General features: G+C 54.0%; 2 protein-coding genes across 3 annotated transcripts in view; both read left to right on the top strand.

Annotated features, from left to right (window-relative positions):
- The first annotated feature begins 504 nt into the window (after positions 1-504).
- Positions 505-4,692, top strand: pth4 (parathyroid hormone 4). The gene is made up of 2 exons (XM_072434093.1): positions 505-581; positions 4,426-4,692. The coding sequence occupies exons 1-2, from the start codon at positions 547-549 to the stop codon at positions 4,679-4,681; spliced, it is 291 nt and encodes a 96-aa protein (XP_072290194.1). The 5' UTR covers positions 505-546; the 3' UTR covers positions 4,682-4,692.
- An 8,264-nt stretch (positions 4,693-12,956) lies between these two features.
- Positions 12,957-14,021, top strand: part of cept1b (choline/ethanolamine phosphotransferase 1b) — a 48,764-nt gene continuing 47,699 nt past the window's right edge. The window contains exon 1 of one of the 2 annotated variants that reach the window (XM_072440094.1): positions 12,957-13,233. The gene's annotated coding sequence lies outside the window, so the exon portion shown is untranslated. The remainder of the gene's footprint in view (positions 13,234-14,021) is intronic. The other variant, XM_072440093.1, reaches the window with a different exon arrangement.

The following is a 14,021-nucleotide window of genomic DNA, read 5'->3' as shown; positions in this document are numbered from 1 at the left end:
AAACACACTTAGGTCTTGAAACACACTTAGGTCTTGAACACACACTTAGGTCTTGAACACACACTTAGGTCTTGAAACACACTTAGGTCTTGAAACACACTTAGGTCTTGAACACACACTTAGGTCTTGAACACACACTTAGGTCTTGAAACACACTTAGGTCTTGAACACACACTTAGGTCTTGAACACACACTTAGGTCTTGAAACATACTTAGGTCTTGAACACACACTTAGGTCTTGAAACACACTTAGGTCTTGAAACATACTTAGGTCTTGAACGCACACTTAGGTCTTGAAACACACTTAGGTCTTGAAACACACTTAGGTCTTGAACACACACTTGGGTCTTGAAACACACTTATGTCTTGAAACACACTTAGGTCTTGAACACACACTTAGGTCTTGAAACACACTTAGGTCTTGAAACACACTTAGGTCTTGAACACACACTTAGGTCTTGAACACACACTTAGGTCTTGATTGAAGGTGTTTGTCCCGTGTGTGTTTCAGTGAGTGTGAAGCTGGTACTGTGTGCAGTGCTGCTGATGCTCTTCACCTCAGGACTGTGTCAGAGCGACAGGTGAGAACCATGTGACACAGAGAGTCTGACAGGGTCTGACAGGGTCTAACAGGGTCTGACAGGGTCTGATAGAGTCTGACAGGGTCTGACAGGGTCTGACAGAGTCTGACAGGGTCTAACAGGGTCTGACAGGGTCTGATAGAGTCTCTGCTCTCCTCCTCTCCTCCTCTCCTCCTCTCCTCCTCCCCTCTCCTCTCCTCCTCTCCTCCTCCTCTCCTCCTCTCCTCCTCTCTTCCTCCCCTCTCCTCCTCTCTCCTCCTCTCCTCCTCTCCTCCTCTCCTCCTCCTCTCCTCCTCTCCTCCTCTCTTCCTCCCCTCTCCTCCTCCCCTCTCCTCTCCTCCTCTCCTCCACCCCTCCTCCACTCCCCTCCTCCTCTCCTCCTCCCCTCTCCTCCTCTCCACCTCTCCTCCACCCCTCTCTTCCTCCCCTCTCCTCCTCTCCTCCTCACCTCCTCCTCACTCCTCCACTCCTCCTCTCCACCTCCTCTCTCCTCCTCTCCTCCTCCCTCTCCTCCTCCCCTCTCCTCCTCTCCTCCTCTCCTCCCCCCTCTCCTCCTCTCCTCCTCACCTCTCCTCCTCTCCTCCTCCCCTCTCCCCCTCTCCTCCTCTCCTCTCCTCCTCCCCTCTCCTCCTCTCCTCTCCTCCTCTCCTCCTCCCCTCTCCTCCTCTCCTCCTTTCCTCCTCTCGTCCTCTCCTCCTCTCCTCCTCTCCTCTCCTCCTCTCCTCCTCCCCTCTCCTCCTCTCCTCCTCTCCTCTCCTCCTCTCCTCCTCCCCTCTCCTCCTCTCCTCCTCTCCTCCTCTCCTCTCCTCCTCTCCTCCTCCCCTCTCCCCTCTCCTCCTCTCCTCCTCTCCTCTCCTCCTCCCTCTCCTCCTCTCCTCCTCTCCTCCTCTCGTCCTCTCCTCCTCTCTCCTCTCCTCCTCTCCTCTCCACCTCCCCTCCTCTCCTCTCCTCCTCTCCTCTCCTCCTATCCTCCTCCCTCTCCTCCTCTCCTCCTCTCCTCCTCCCCTCTCCTCCTCCCCTCTCCTCCTGTCCTCCTCTCCTCCTCTCCTCTCCTCCTCTCCTCCTCTCCTCCTCCCCTCTCCTCTCCTCCTCTCCTCCTCCTCTCCTCCTCTCTTCCTCCCCTCTCCTCCTCTCTCCTCCTCTCCTCCTCTCCTCCTCCTCTCCTCCTCTCCTCCTCTCTTCTTCCCCTCTCCACCTCCCCTCCTCTCCTCTCCTCCTCTCCTCTCCTCCTATCCTCCTCCCCTCTCCTCCTCTCCTCCTCCCCTCTCCTCCTCCCCTCTCCTCCTCTCCTCCTCTCCTCCTCTCCTCCTCTCCTCCTCTCCTCCTCCTCTCTCCTCCTCTCCTCCTCTCCTCTCCTCCTCCCCTCTCCTCCTCTCCTCCTCCCCTCTCCTCTCCTCCTCTCCTCCTCCTCTCCTCCTCTCTTCCTCCCCTCTCCTCCTCTCTCCTCCTCTCCTCCTCTCCTCCTCTCCTCCTCCTCTCCTCCTCTCCTCCTCTCTTCTTCCCCTCTCCACCTCCCCTCCTCTCCTCTCCTCCTCTCCTCTCCTCCTATCCTCCTCCCCACTCCTCCTCTCCTCCTCCCCTCCTCCCTCCCCTCTCCTCCTCCTCCTCTCCTCCTCTCCTCCTCTCCTCCTCTCCTCCTCTCCTCCTCCTCTCCTCCTCCTCTCCTCCTCTCCTCTCCTCCTCCCTCTCCTCCTCTCCTCCTCTCCTCCTCCCCTCTCCTCCTCTCCTCCTCACCTCTCCTCCTCTCCTCTCCTCCTCCCCTCTCCCCCTCTCCTCCTCTCCTCTCCTCCTCCCCTCTCCTCCTCTCCTCCTCTCCTCTCTCCTCTCCTCCTTTCCTCCTCTCGTCCTCTCCTCCTCTCCTCCTCTCCTCCTCTCCTCTCCTCCTCTCCTCCTCCCCTCTCCTCCTCTCCTCCTCTCCTCCTCTCCTCTCCTCCTCTCCTCTCCTCCTCTCCTCCTCCCCTCTCCTCCTCTCCTCCTCTCCTCCTCTCCTCTCCTCCTCTCCTCCTCCCCTCTCCCCCTCTCCTCCTCTCCTCCTCTCCTCTCCTCCTCTCCTCTCCTCCTCCCCTCTCCTCCTCTCCTCCTCTCCTCCTCTCCTCTCCTCCTCTCCTCCTCTCCTCTCCTCCTCTCCTCCTCCCCTCTCCTCCTCTCCTCCTCTCCTCCTCTCCTCTCCTCCTCTCCTCCTCCCCTCTCCCCCTCTCCTCCTCTCCTCCTCTCCTCTCCTCCTCTCCTCTCCTCCTCCCCTCTCCTCCTCTCCTCCTCTCCTCCTCTCTTCCTCCCCTCTCCTCCTCTCTCCTCCTCTCCTCCTCTCCTCCTCTCCTCCTCCTCTCCTCCTCTCCTCCTCTCTTCCTCCCCTCTCCTCCTCCCCTCTCCTCCTCTCCTCCTCCTCTCCTCCTCTCCTCTCCTCCTCCCCTCTCCTCCTCTCCTCCTCCCCTCTCTTCCTCCCCTCTCCTCCTCTCCTCCTCCCCTCTCCTCCTCTCCTCCTCTCCTCCTCCCCTCTCCTCCTCTCCTCCTCACCTCTCCTCCTCTCCTCTCCTCCTCCCCTCTCCCCCTCTCCTCCTCTCCTCTCCTCCTCCCCTCTCCTCCTCTCCTCTCCTCCTCTCCTCCTCCCCTCTCCTCCTCTCCTCCTTTCCTCCTCTCGTCCTCTCCTCCTCTCCTCCTCTCCTCTCCTCCTCTCCTCCTCCCCTCTCCTCCTCTCCTCCTCTCCTCCTCTCCTCCTCTCCTCTCCTCTCCTCCTCTCCTCCTCCCCTCTCCTCCTCTCCTCTCCTCCTCTCCTCCTCCCCTCTCCTCCTCTCCTCCTCCCCTCTCCTCCTCTCCTCTCCTCCTCTCCTCCTCCCCTCTCCTCCTCTCCTCCTCTCCTCTCCTCCTCTCCTCCTCTCCTCCTCTCCTCCTCCCCTCTCCTCCTCTCCTCCTCCCCTCTCCTCCTCTCCTCCTCTCCTCCTCTCCTCCTCTCCTCCCCTCTCCCCCTCTCCTCCTCTCCTCTCCTCCTCCCCTCTCCTCCTCTCCTCTCCTCCTCTCCTCCTCCCCTCTCCTCCTCTCCTCCTTTCCTCCTCTCGTCCTCTCCTCCTCTCCTCCTCTCCTCCTCTCCTCTCCTCCTCCCCTCTCCTCTCCTCCTCTCCTCTCCTCCTCCCCTCTCCTCCTCTCCTCCTCTCCTCTCCTCCTCCCCTCTCCTCCTCCCCTCCTCTCCTCTCCTCCTCCCCTCTCCTCCTCTCCTCTCCTCCTCTCCTCCTCTCCTCTCCTCCTCCCCTCTCCTCCTCTCCTCCTCTCGTCTTCTCCTCCTCTCCTCCTCCCCTCTCCCGCTCTCCTCCTCTCCTCTCCTCCTCCCCTCTCCTCCTCTCCTCCTCGTCCTCTCGTCCTCTCCTCCTCTCTCCTCTCCTCCTCTCCTCCTCCCCTCTCCTCCTCTCCTCCTCTCCTCTCCTCCTCCCCTCTCCTCCTCTCCTCTCCTCCTCCCCTCCTCCCTCCTCCCCTCTCCTCCTCTCCTCTCCTCCTCCCCTCTCCTCCTCTCCTCTCGTCCTCTCCTCCTCTCTCCTCTCCTCCTCTCCTCCTCCCCTCTCCTCCTCTCCTCCTCCCCTCCTCCCCTCTCCTCCTCTCCTCTCCTCCTCCCCTCTCCTCCTCTCCTCTCCTCCTCCCCTCTCCTCCTCTCCTCTCCTCCTCTCCTCCTCCCCTCTCCTCCTCTCTTCCTCTCCTCCTCCCCTCTCCTCCTCCCCTCTCCTCCTCTCCTCCTCCCCTCTCCTCTCCTCCTCTCCTCCTCCCCTCTCCTCTCCTCCTCTCCTCCTCCCCTCTCCCCCTCTCCTCCTCTCCTCTCCTCCTCCCCTCTCCTCCTCTCCTCCTCTCCTCCCCCTCTCAGTCGCAGGGCGGTGTCAGAGCATCAGCTGATGCATGACCGCGGCCGCACGGTCCAGAGTCTGAAGCGTCTCATCTGGCTCTCGTCCGCCATCGAGGGCCTCCACACGGCTCAGGCCCGAGGTTTGGCCCCGGAGCGCGAGGTTCTGCTGAGCCCAGGACTTGACCAGGGACTGGACCAGGGACTGGACCTGGAGCCGGCCAACACGGAGCCCATGAAGAGTCTTCTGCGAGAGTTCATCAAGTCTGTGAAGCAGTGAGAGAAACAGACTCAGAGACTCAGCTCTGCTCTACGCAGCAGCAGCAGCAGCAGCAGCAGCAGCAGCAGCAGCAGCAGCAGCAGCAGCAGCAGCAGCAGCAGCAGCAGCAGCTGATTCAAGAGCAAAATAAACTTGTACATTGAGGAATATTTAATCTTTGTAATGCAAGTGTCAGTTTGAGCGGCTTCAGTTCTCTGTGAGACTTGTGATGGCGCATGCGTGTCGTGGAAGCGTGTTCATGACGTGTTCATGACGTGTTCATGACGTGTTCATGACGTGTTCATGACGTGTGCATGACGTGTGCATGACGTGTGCATGACGTGTTCATGACGTGTGCATGTTAGATCAACATTTAACCCAAACCTGATGTGAAGGAATGAGTATTTTCTGATGAAATAAAAGAATGAAAAGATGAAGTTCTCAGGTTGTTTCATTGGAATTATAACGTTTATTATTATTAATTAGGCGTGAGCGCCACAAGCTGGCGAGAGGCCTATTAATCTCGTAAGGCCGTGCGATGCACGGCTGCAAAAGTGCGCACGTAATTGAGCGCGAAGCGCTCGCCCACTTCCAAACACTCACTAACGCACTCCTTCACTCATGCACTCCCCGTGCAGACTAATTAGTAGTAGGAAAATGCAACATTACTGTTGTAAACGGGCGAAGCCCGTGCAAAAGTGCGCACTAAACGAGCACTTTACATTGGGATGACGACCGCGAAGCCCCATATAACGCACTCATTTGCGCTAAGTAGCTCACGAATACGTTCCATCTCTTGCATGTTCCGTTCATATAAGCGGCAATGATCGGCCCTCGCCACGCCGCCGCCGCACGAGGAGGGGGCGGGGCTAACGCGCCCCAATTGTCCTTTTATTACGCCTACTGCTGAATCTGTGACGCTGTCACATCTTCTCCCCTTTGTTTTAACATCAAAAAGCAATTTTATTTTGAATTCTTGGCAAAATGTGCGGCTTTGCCGCACAGAGACCGTGACTTTTTGAATGAAAATGTGGATAACTTTTGATGGTCCTGAAGATGAGTCTCACCAAATTTCAGGTTAATATGTCTAACGCCCTGAGGGGGAGGAGTTTGTGTGAAAGTCTAAAGTGTAAACATGTTCTGGCGAATTCCCCATTGGAATAACATGAAAGGTTTCGGTCATCGTTACGGCAACGCCATAACAATAATGACATGAGTCTCATTGACTTTTTTGATGGGGATGCCAAAATTGAGTTGTGTGTCAAATTTCATATAATTTCACAAAACTAAACATTTAACCTCCATATAAAATCTGTAGGGGGCGATGTGGCGCCAAATGAATTCATTTCACTTCAAGTAGAATTCATTTCACTTCAAGTAGGTTTAGGGCAAAGAGTTTAACAACTGATTCTAATTTGACGCAATTCGGACTTTATCTGCGCAAACGGCAGAAATTTTAAATATGGGAGATTTCTGAAATTCTAGCTACAGTTTGCGGCTTCGCCGCACAGAGACCGTGACAGGGTCAATGTAATTTGGATAACTTTTGATGTCCCACTCCTCAGTAGCATTTTCACCAAATTTCAGCTTTTTAGGGCCAACGCCCTGGGAGGAGTTCGTAAAAGTACGACGTTTGGAAAAACTCCGAGTCATGTTTAGCCATTTTTGAAGCAATATGGCCGACATTTGGTTGGGCGGACGGCGTTGCCGTAATAATATTTTTTACTTCTCTTGTCACCATCTACCTCTGCGCCAAATTTCATGGTTCTACGATCAGATTTTATTTGGGTCATTTCCCATCTCTCAATGCATTTTTGGTACATTTGGGGGCGCTGACGCGCCAATTTTTTTATTTTAGAAAAGGGAAATAGCCAGAATGTAGAGAGGCACGATTTTTAGCCAATTTTTGTGACTTTTCGTCAATGTTCACTGGGTGAAAAATAGGGGGCGTGTCCCGAGAAGAAAACAATGTTTCCCATTTTTCAATTATGATAAACTATACATTTTACCTCATGGTGTGGGTCCCTGGTCACTGACGGGTACTTTCGTTAATTTTGAGTGGGCTCCGCCCACTTTGTGTTTTTGACCCTCTAAACAGTAATAATGTTACATTTTTGCAATGTAAAGTGCTCGTTTAGTGCGCACTTTTGCACGGGCTTCGCCCATTTACAACGGTAATGTTCCATTTTCCTACTACTAATTAGTATGCACTGGGCGTGCGTGAGTGAAGGAGTGCGTTAGTGAGTGTTTGGAAGTGGGCGAGCGCTTTGCGCTCGATTTCGTGCGCACTACGTGCGCACTTTCGCAGCCGTGCTTCGCACGGCCTTACGAGATTAATAGGCCTCTCGCCAGCTTGTGGCGCTCGGGCCTAATTAATAAAAGATGGCACACAGGAAAAAAGAAGAAAGATTAAAAAATGATACAGGTTTTGTGGCTCCTCGGCACAAAACCATGTTTCCATGGGAACGCGTCCACATGTCAGGACCATGTATGGACAGACCAACCAGTGGGATCGGTTTAGCTCTACCTGGGTTATTTCTTAAACAGATGGCACAGGATTGACAGAACCTTTGTGCATAAGCTGCAAAACCTTATATGAGCCAATTCTGAGTGACAGCGGCGAGCGTCCCTCCGGTCGATGCATGATCACCACCATGGGAGAGCGTCCCTCCGGTCGATGGTGCTTGACAGCTCCAGCCTTGGTCCGAGCAGAAGCTTCTTCCTGCAGCGCTTTAGGGAGAAGAAAAAACATGTATTTTGTTCTGTAGTTCTGTGACGCGGCCTTTGCAGCTGCGTCACATTTGTTATTCTCTAGTGAGATCGGGTCAACCTGGTTAATGTGGGCCGGACTTTTGCAGCTGGCCGACCCTGTGGGTCGCCACATCCCAGCCCAGTCGTGGCATACGCCGAATGCGTCATGTGAGCTGTTGTCAGTGCCACCAGCTCGGCCAGGGGACCTGAGGGGACCTGAGGGGACATGAGGGGGACCTGAGGGGACCTGAGGGGACATGAGGGGGACCTGAGGGGACCTGAGGGGATCTGAGGGGACCTGAGGGGGACCTGAGGGGACCTGAGGGGACCTGAGGGGATCTGAGGGGACCTGAGGGGGACCTGAGGGGGATCTGAGGGGGACCTGAGGGGACCTGAGGGGGACCTGAGGGGATCTGAGGGGACCTGAGGGGATCTGAGGGGGACCTGAGGGGATCTGAGGGGGACCTGAGGGGACCTGAGGGGGACCTGAGGGGACCTGAGGGGATCTGAGGGGACCTGGGGGGGACCTGAGGGGGATCTGAGGGGGACCTGAGGGGATCTGAGGGGACCTGAGGGGGACCTGAGGGGGACCTGAGGGGACCTGAGGGGGACCTGAGGGGGACCTGAGGGGACATGAGGGGGACCTGAGGGGGACCTGAGGGGACATGAGGGGGACCTGAGGGGGACCTGAGGGGGACCTGAGGGGATCTGAGGGGATCTGAGGGGGACCTGAGGGGATCTGAGGGGACCTGAGGGGGACCTGAGGGGGACCTGAGGGGGACCTGAGGGGACATGAGGGGATCTGAGGGGGACCTGAGGGGATCTGAGGGGACCTGAGGGGGACCTGAGGGGGACCTGAGGGGGACCTGAGGGGGACCTGAGGGGACATGAGGGGACCTGAGGGGGACTTGAGGGGGACCTGAGGGGGACCTGAGGGGACATGAGGGGACCTGAGGGGGATCTGAGGGGATCTGAGGGGACCCATCTACATAAAGGGCGGAGCCATCTACATAAAGGGCGGAGCCATCTACATAAAGGGCGGAGGCATCTACATAAAGGGCGGAGCCATCTACATAAAGGGCGGAGCCATCTACTTAAAGGGCGGAGGCATCTACATAAAGGGCGGAGCCATCTACATAAAGGGTGGAGCCATCTACATAAAGGGCGGAGGCATCTACATAAAGGGCGGAGCCATCTACATAAAGGGTGGAGGCATCTACATAAAGGGCGGAGCCATCTACATAAAGGGTGGAGGCATCTACATAAAGGGCGGAGGCATCTACATAAAGGGCGGAGCCATCTACATAAAGGGTGGAGGCATCTACATAAAGGGCGGAGGCATCTACATAAAGGGCGGAGCCATCTACATAAAGGGCGGAGCCATCTACATAAAGGGTGGAGGCATCTACATAAAGGGCGGAGGCATCTACATAAAGGGCGGAGCCATCTACATAAAGGGTGGAGGCATCTACATAAAGGGCGGAGCCATCTACATAAAGGGCGGAGCCATCTACATAAAGGGCGGAGCCGCGTTAGTGAGGGTCTCCTCCTCTGAGGTGAGTAACTTGTGAACATCGTCTCACTGTGACACTGGGAAGGACAATAGTGTTATATCTGAGCCACCGTGATGCAGACAGGTGCGACGTTTCAGACAGGTGCGACGTTTCAGACAGGTGCGATGTTTCAGACAGGTGCGATGTTTCAGACAGGTGCGATGTTTTCTGCTCTAACAACATCACAGCGTGTGGAACAGGAAGTGTGAGTTCAACATAGCGCACTAGGGTTAGGGTTAAGGTTAGGGTTAAGGTTAGGGTTAGGGTTAAGGTTAGGGTTAGGGTTAAGGTTAGGGTTAGGGTTAAGGTTAGGGTTAAGGTTAGGGTTAAGGTTAAGGTTAAGGTTAAGGTTAGGGTTAGGGTTAAGGTTAAGGTTAAGGTTAGGGTTAAGGTTAGGGTTAGGGTTAGGGTTAGGGTTAAGGTTAAGGTTAAGGTTAAGGTTAGGGTTAGGGTTAGGGTTAGGGTTAAGGTTAAGGTTAAGGTTAAGGTTAGGGTTAGGGTTAGGGTTAGGGTTAAGGTTAAGGTTAAGGTTAGGGTTAGGGTTAAGGTTAAGGTTAAGGTTAGGGTTAGGGTTAGGGTTAGGGTTAGGGTTAGGGTTAAGGTTAAGGTTAAGGTTAGGGTTAGGGTTAGGGTTAGGGTTAGGGTTAGGGTTAAGGTTAGGGTTAGGGTTAGGGTTAAGGTTAAGGTTAAGGTTAAGGTTAGGGTTAGGGTTAGGGTTAGGGTTAAGGTTAAGGTTAGGGTTATATATATATATATAAATACATAAGGGTTAGGGTTAGGGTTAGGGTTATATATATATATATATATAAATACATAAATACCATTGCATGTGATCACAACAGTAATTGCACATATGACAGTATTGCACATGGGTATAACAGTATTGCACATGGGTATGACAGTATTGCACATGGGTATGACAGTATTGCACATGGGTATGACAGTGTTTGTTATAAAGTCTGACAGCAGCAGAAGGAAAGACTGTGAAACGTCTCCTTCACACAGCGAGGGTGGATCAGTCACTCACTGAAGCTGCTGTCCAGAGTGAACAGAGTGTCCTGCAGGGGACAGAGTGTCCTGCAGGGGGCGACACTCATGGTCCAGCATAGATGTGAATCTAGCCAGGACCCTCCTGTCCCCCACCTCCTGCACCGAGTCCAGAGCACAGCCCAGGACGGAGCTGGACTTCTTGATGACTCTGTCCAGCTTCTTCCTCTCCCTCTCTGTGATGCTGCTGCTCCAGCAGGCCACACCTACAGGAGCTGATGCACCACAGAGGAGGAGAAGGTCTTCAGGAGTGGCCCTGTCAGGAGCGGCCCTGTCACTCCAAAAGACCTGAGTTTCCTCAGGAGGTAGAGCCCACTCTGGCTCTTCCTGTTCAGTGCGTCTGTGTTATGAGTCCAGTCCAGTTTGTGGTTCAGATGAACACCAGGTCCTTGTATGAGTCACTCTCTCAATGTCCCGTCCCTGGATGTTCACTGGTGAGGGGGGCGTGGCCTGTCCCGTCCCTAGATGTTCACTGGTGAGGGGGGCGTGGCCTGTCCCGTCCCTGGATGTTCACTGGTGAGGGGGGCGTGGCCTGTCCCGTCCCTGGATGTTCACTGGTGAGGGGGGCGTGGCCTGTCCCGTCCCTGGATGTTCACTGGTGAGGGGGGCGTGGCCTGTCCCGTCCCTGGATGTTCACTGGTGAGGGGGGCAGTGGGGTGGCGTCTGCGGAAATCCACCACCATCTCCTTGGTCTTCCCTGCGTTGATGAGGAGGTGGTTCCACAAAGTCCTGCTCCAGTCCTCTGTCCTCCGCGTCATCATCGTCCATGATGAGTCCGATGATGGCAGAGTGGTCAGAGAACTTCTGCAGGACACAGCTGTCCGTGTCATGTCTGAAGTCTGCAGTGCAAAGGGTGAAGAGAAAGGGCGCGAGGACAGTGCCCTGGGGCGCCCCCACACTGCAATTCCCCCACACTGCAGGTCCGAGTGTCAGACACACAGTCCCGGGCTCTCACACCTGGTAGTCCAGGATCCACTCTGCAGGTCATACTCCACACCAGCCGTCTCCAGATTGTCCCTCAGGAGCTGATAGCCGCTCCAGTGTCTTCATCAGGACGTGAGAGCCACCGGTCTGAAGCTGTTGAAGTCTTTGGCGCGCGGTGTCTTGGGCACAGGTACCAGACAGGATGTCTTCAGACCTGTGGTACCAGACAGGAGGTCTTCAGACCTGTGGTACCAGACAGGAGGTCTTCCAGACCTGTGGTACCAGACAGGAGGTCTTCAGACCTGTGGTACCAGACAGGAGGTCTTCAGACCTGTGGTACCAGACAGGAGGTCTTCAGACCTGTGGTACCAGCCTCAGCTTCAGGCTCATGTTGAAGACATGCTCCATAACTCCACACAGTTCATCTGCAGGACTTAAGGAGCCTGGGGCTGATGCCATCAGGTCCTGCTGCCTTCCTCACTTTAATCCTCTTCAGCTCACTCCTCACCTGAGCTGCTGTGACAGTCAGTGGTTGGCAGGGGGACTGTGTGCTGGGGGGACGGGTGAGTCCAGGGGGACTGTGTGCTGGGGGGACGGGTGAGTCCAGGGGGACTGTGTGCTGGGGGGACGGGTGAGTCCAGGGGGACTGTGTGCTGGGGGGACGGGTGAGTCCGGGCGAAGTGGGGAGCTGATGGTCCGGGGCAGATAAGCGAAGAGGAACAGATGCAGGGCATTGTCCAGCTGTGGAAGAGGGAGCATGCAGCTGTGCAGGGGGAGGGGCGGGTGACCGATCAAACCTCAAGAAGTGAGCATTTAAATCATTCACCCACTGTAGATCCCCTTCTGTCTGGGCAGGGGGGATTCTGAAGCCTGAGATGGTTTTCAGGCTTCTTCTAATATATATATATATATATATATATATATATATATATATATATATATATATATATATATATATATATATATATATATATATATATATATATATAATAATAATATATATTATAATATATGTATATATATATATATATATATATAAAATAATATATATATATATATGTATATATATTATTATATATATACATATATATATTATAATATATTATATATATATATATGTGACGGAGCCAGTCCGTCTTTAACTGGTGTCGGCGCTTATTTGCTGAGCAGCCGCGCGGCCCTTCATGCCCGCGGGGCCCTTCATGCCCGCGCGGCCCTTCATGCCCGCGCGCACTTTCCAACACACACTCATACATTCCCCGCTCCCCGCGTTTCCCTCTGTTTCATTCATTCGCATCAGACGCCACACACGCATCTTTCCCCGCACTCCTCCGTCACTAATCCACAGGCTGCACACTTGCGCGCGTTAGGTTAAGTCTAAGCACACACACGCCAATTGTTACGTTTTGTCACGAAGCCGCGCTCCGCCGATGCGTCGCGTTGGGTCGAAACCGAGCCAGGACTTCCGGGAAGTTTAAATGCGCGTTGTTCGCGCCGTGGTGCTGACCATGTGACACCGGGTATTCTATGTGTTTATATTGCTTTATTTTGAACATGTGTATATAATTAATGATGTATTATGTTGTAGGAAGAGGCCACAACAGTTTATTGTCAGTTTATTTGGGAATTGAATTATATAGTTATTTTGCTCAGTGGGAGGGGCAAGTGAGGAATAAAGGGAGCCGCTCTTGGCTGTGGGAGGAGTCTGTCTCCAACAACAGAGAAGGAAACAGTGTGAGAGAGAGAGTAAAAGAGAGAGAGTGAAAGAGAGAACGAGTTAAAGTTGAACTCATAGTTGGAACTCTGTAAATATATGTTTTTGGATTTTTGGACCTTTTTGCTCACTGTATATATTTTGCACTGTTACACTATTTTTGCACTTCGGTTTTGGCACAACAAATCCACCTGAGCACTTGAAATCTGACTTCGCCATATTTTTGAGAGAGAGCCTCGCTACAATATATATATATATATATAATTATATTATAATGTATTTTTAATTATTCTCTCCAGCAGATGTCGCCAAAGCTCCACGTCACACCCGCGTCATTGCGCATCCTTTCCCCGTACAGAGCTCCTCCAGTTCGGCAGAGAGCGCTCCAGCCCCGGACTCAGCCCCGCGCCGCGACAGAACAAGCGTCCGTGTGTGCGGCAGTGGCACCCGGGAGGCCCTCCACCGATTTACCCACGGAGCTGCGACTATCACCGGACACTCATCGCCAGGAGAGGCCCGAGCTCCGCCTGCAGCCCCCTTTCCCCCGGTGCTGCTCGCTCCTTGCCTTCACCCCCCGGACACAGGTATGTGCTCCACCCGGTACTCTCTGCTCCACCCGGTGCTCTCTGCTCCACCCGGTGCTCTCTGCTCCACCCGGTGCTCTCTGCTCCCTTCAGAGCTCCAGCGTTCTCCCGGTGATGTCCTACAGCTGCTCTCTGCACCGGGAGAGCCCAGGTCGACTCCCCTCCAACTGCCGAGCTCCCTGTCCCGGGCACGGTCCTGGAGCCTCCCCGCTGTAGAGCTCCCTGTCCCGGGCACGGTCCTGGAGCCTCCCCGCTGTAGAGCTCCCTGTCCCGGGCACGGTCCTGGAGCCTCCCCGCTGTAGAGCTCCCTGTCCCGGGCACGGTCCTGGAGCCTACCCGCTGTAGAGCTCCCTGTCCCGGGCACGGTCCTGGAGCCTCCCCGCTGCTCGCCCTGCCTCTCTCGGATACATCCGTTAGCATTAACAGCTGGTTAGCTCCGGGTTGCCGAACTTTTTGCCGATCTGCACTTGACATGTAAAATAAGATAAGATAAAATAATCCTTTATTGTCCCACAGGGACATGTGGTTGTTGCAGTAGAAACAGGAGGAAAGGACAGATTATAGGAAGTTTCAAAAACACACTCTTAATAGAACTCTTATGAACAAAAACAAAAAACTCCTCATGTCTTAAGAGGGAATGGAGGGGGGAAATAAAATAAAATAGATAAATAGAAAAAGAAAGATAAAGATAATAATCATAAAATAATGATAACAGAATAAAGTAGAAAAAGCTTCAGTTGTAGTCATCTGGACTCAGTTTGAAAAAATAGACGTTTCGACTCTCATCC

Source organism: Eucyclogobius newberryi, unplaced genomic scaffold (genome assembly GCF_026437365.1).
Source record: "Eucyclogobius newberryi isolate DKJ021-1_F unplaced genomic scaffold, fEucNew1.0.hap1 SCAF_11, whole genome shotgun sequence".
Taxonomy (NCBI): domain Eukaryota; kingdom Metazoa; phylum Chordata; class Actinopteri; order Gobiiformes; family Gobiidae; genus Eucyclogobius; species Eucyclogobius newberryi.
This window is presented reverse-complemented; position numbering and strand designations above follow the sequence as displayed.

Excerpts from the sequence above, each read along its gene's own strand:
- pth4 (XM_072434093.1), top strand. The coding sequence starts at position 547 with ATGCTCTTCACCTCAGGACTGTGTCAGAGCGACAG. Across the intron at positions 582-4,425 it reads GGACTGTGTCAGAGCGACAG|TCGCAGGGCGGTGTCAGAGC; the intron begins GTGAGAACCATG and ends TCCCCCTCTCAG.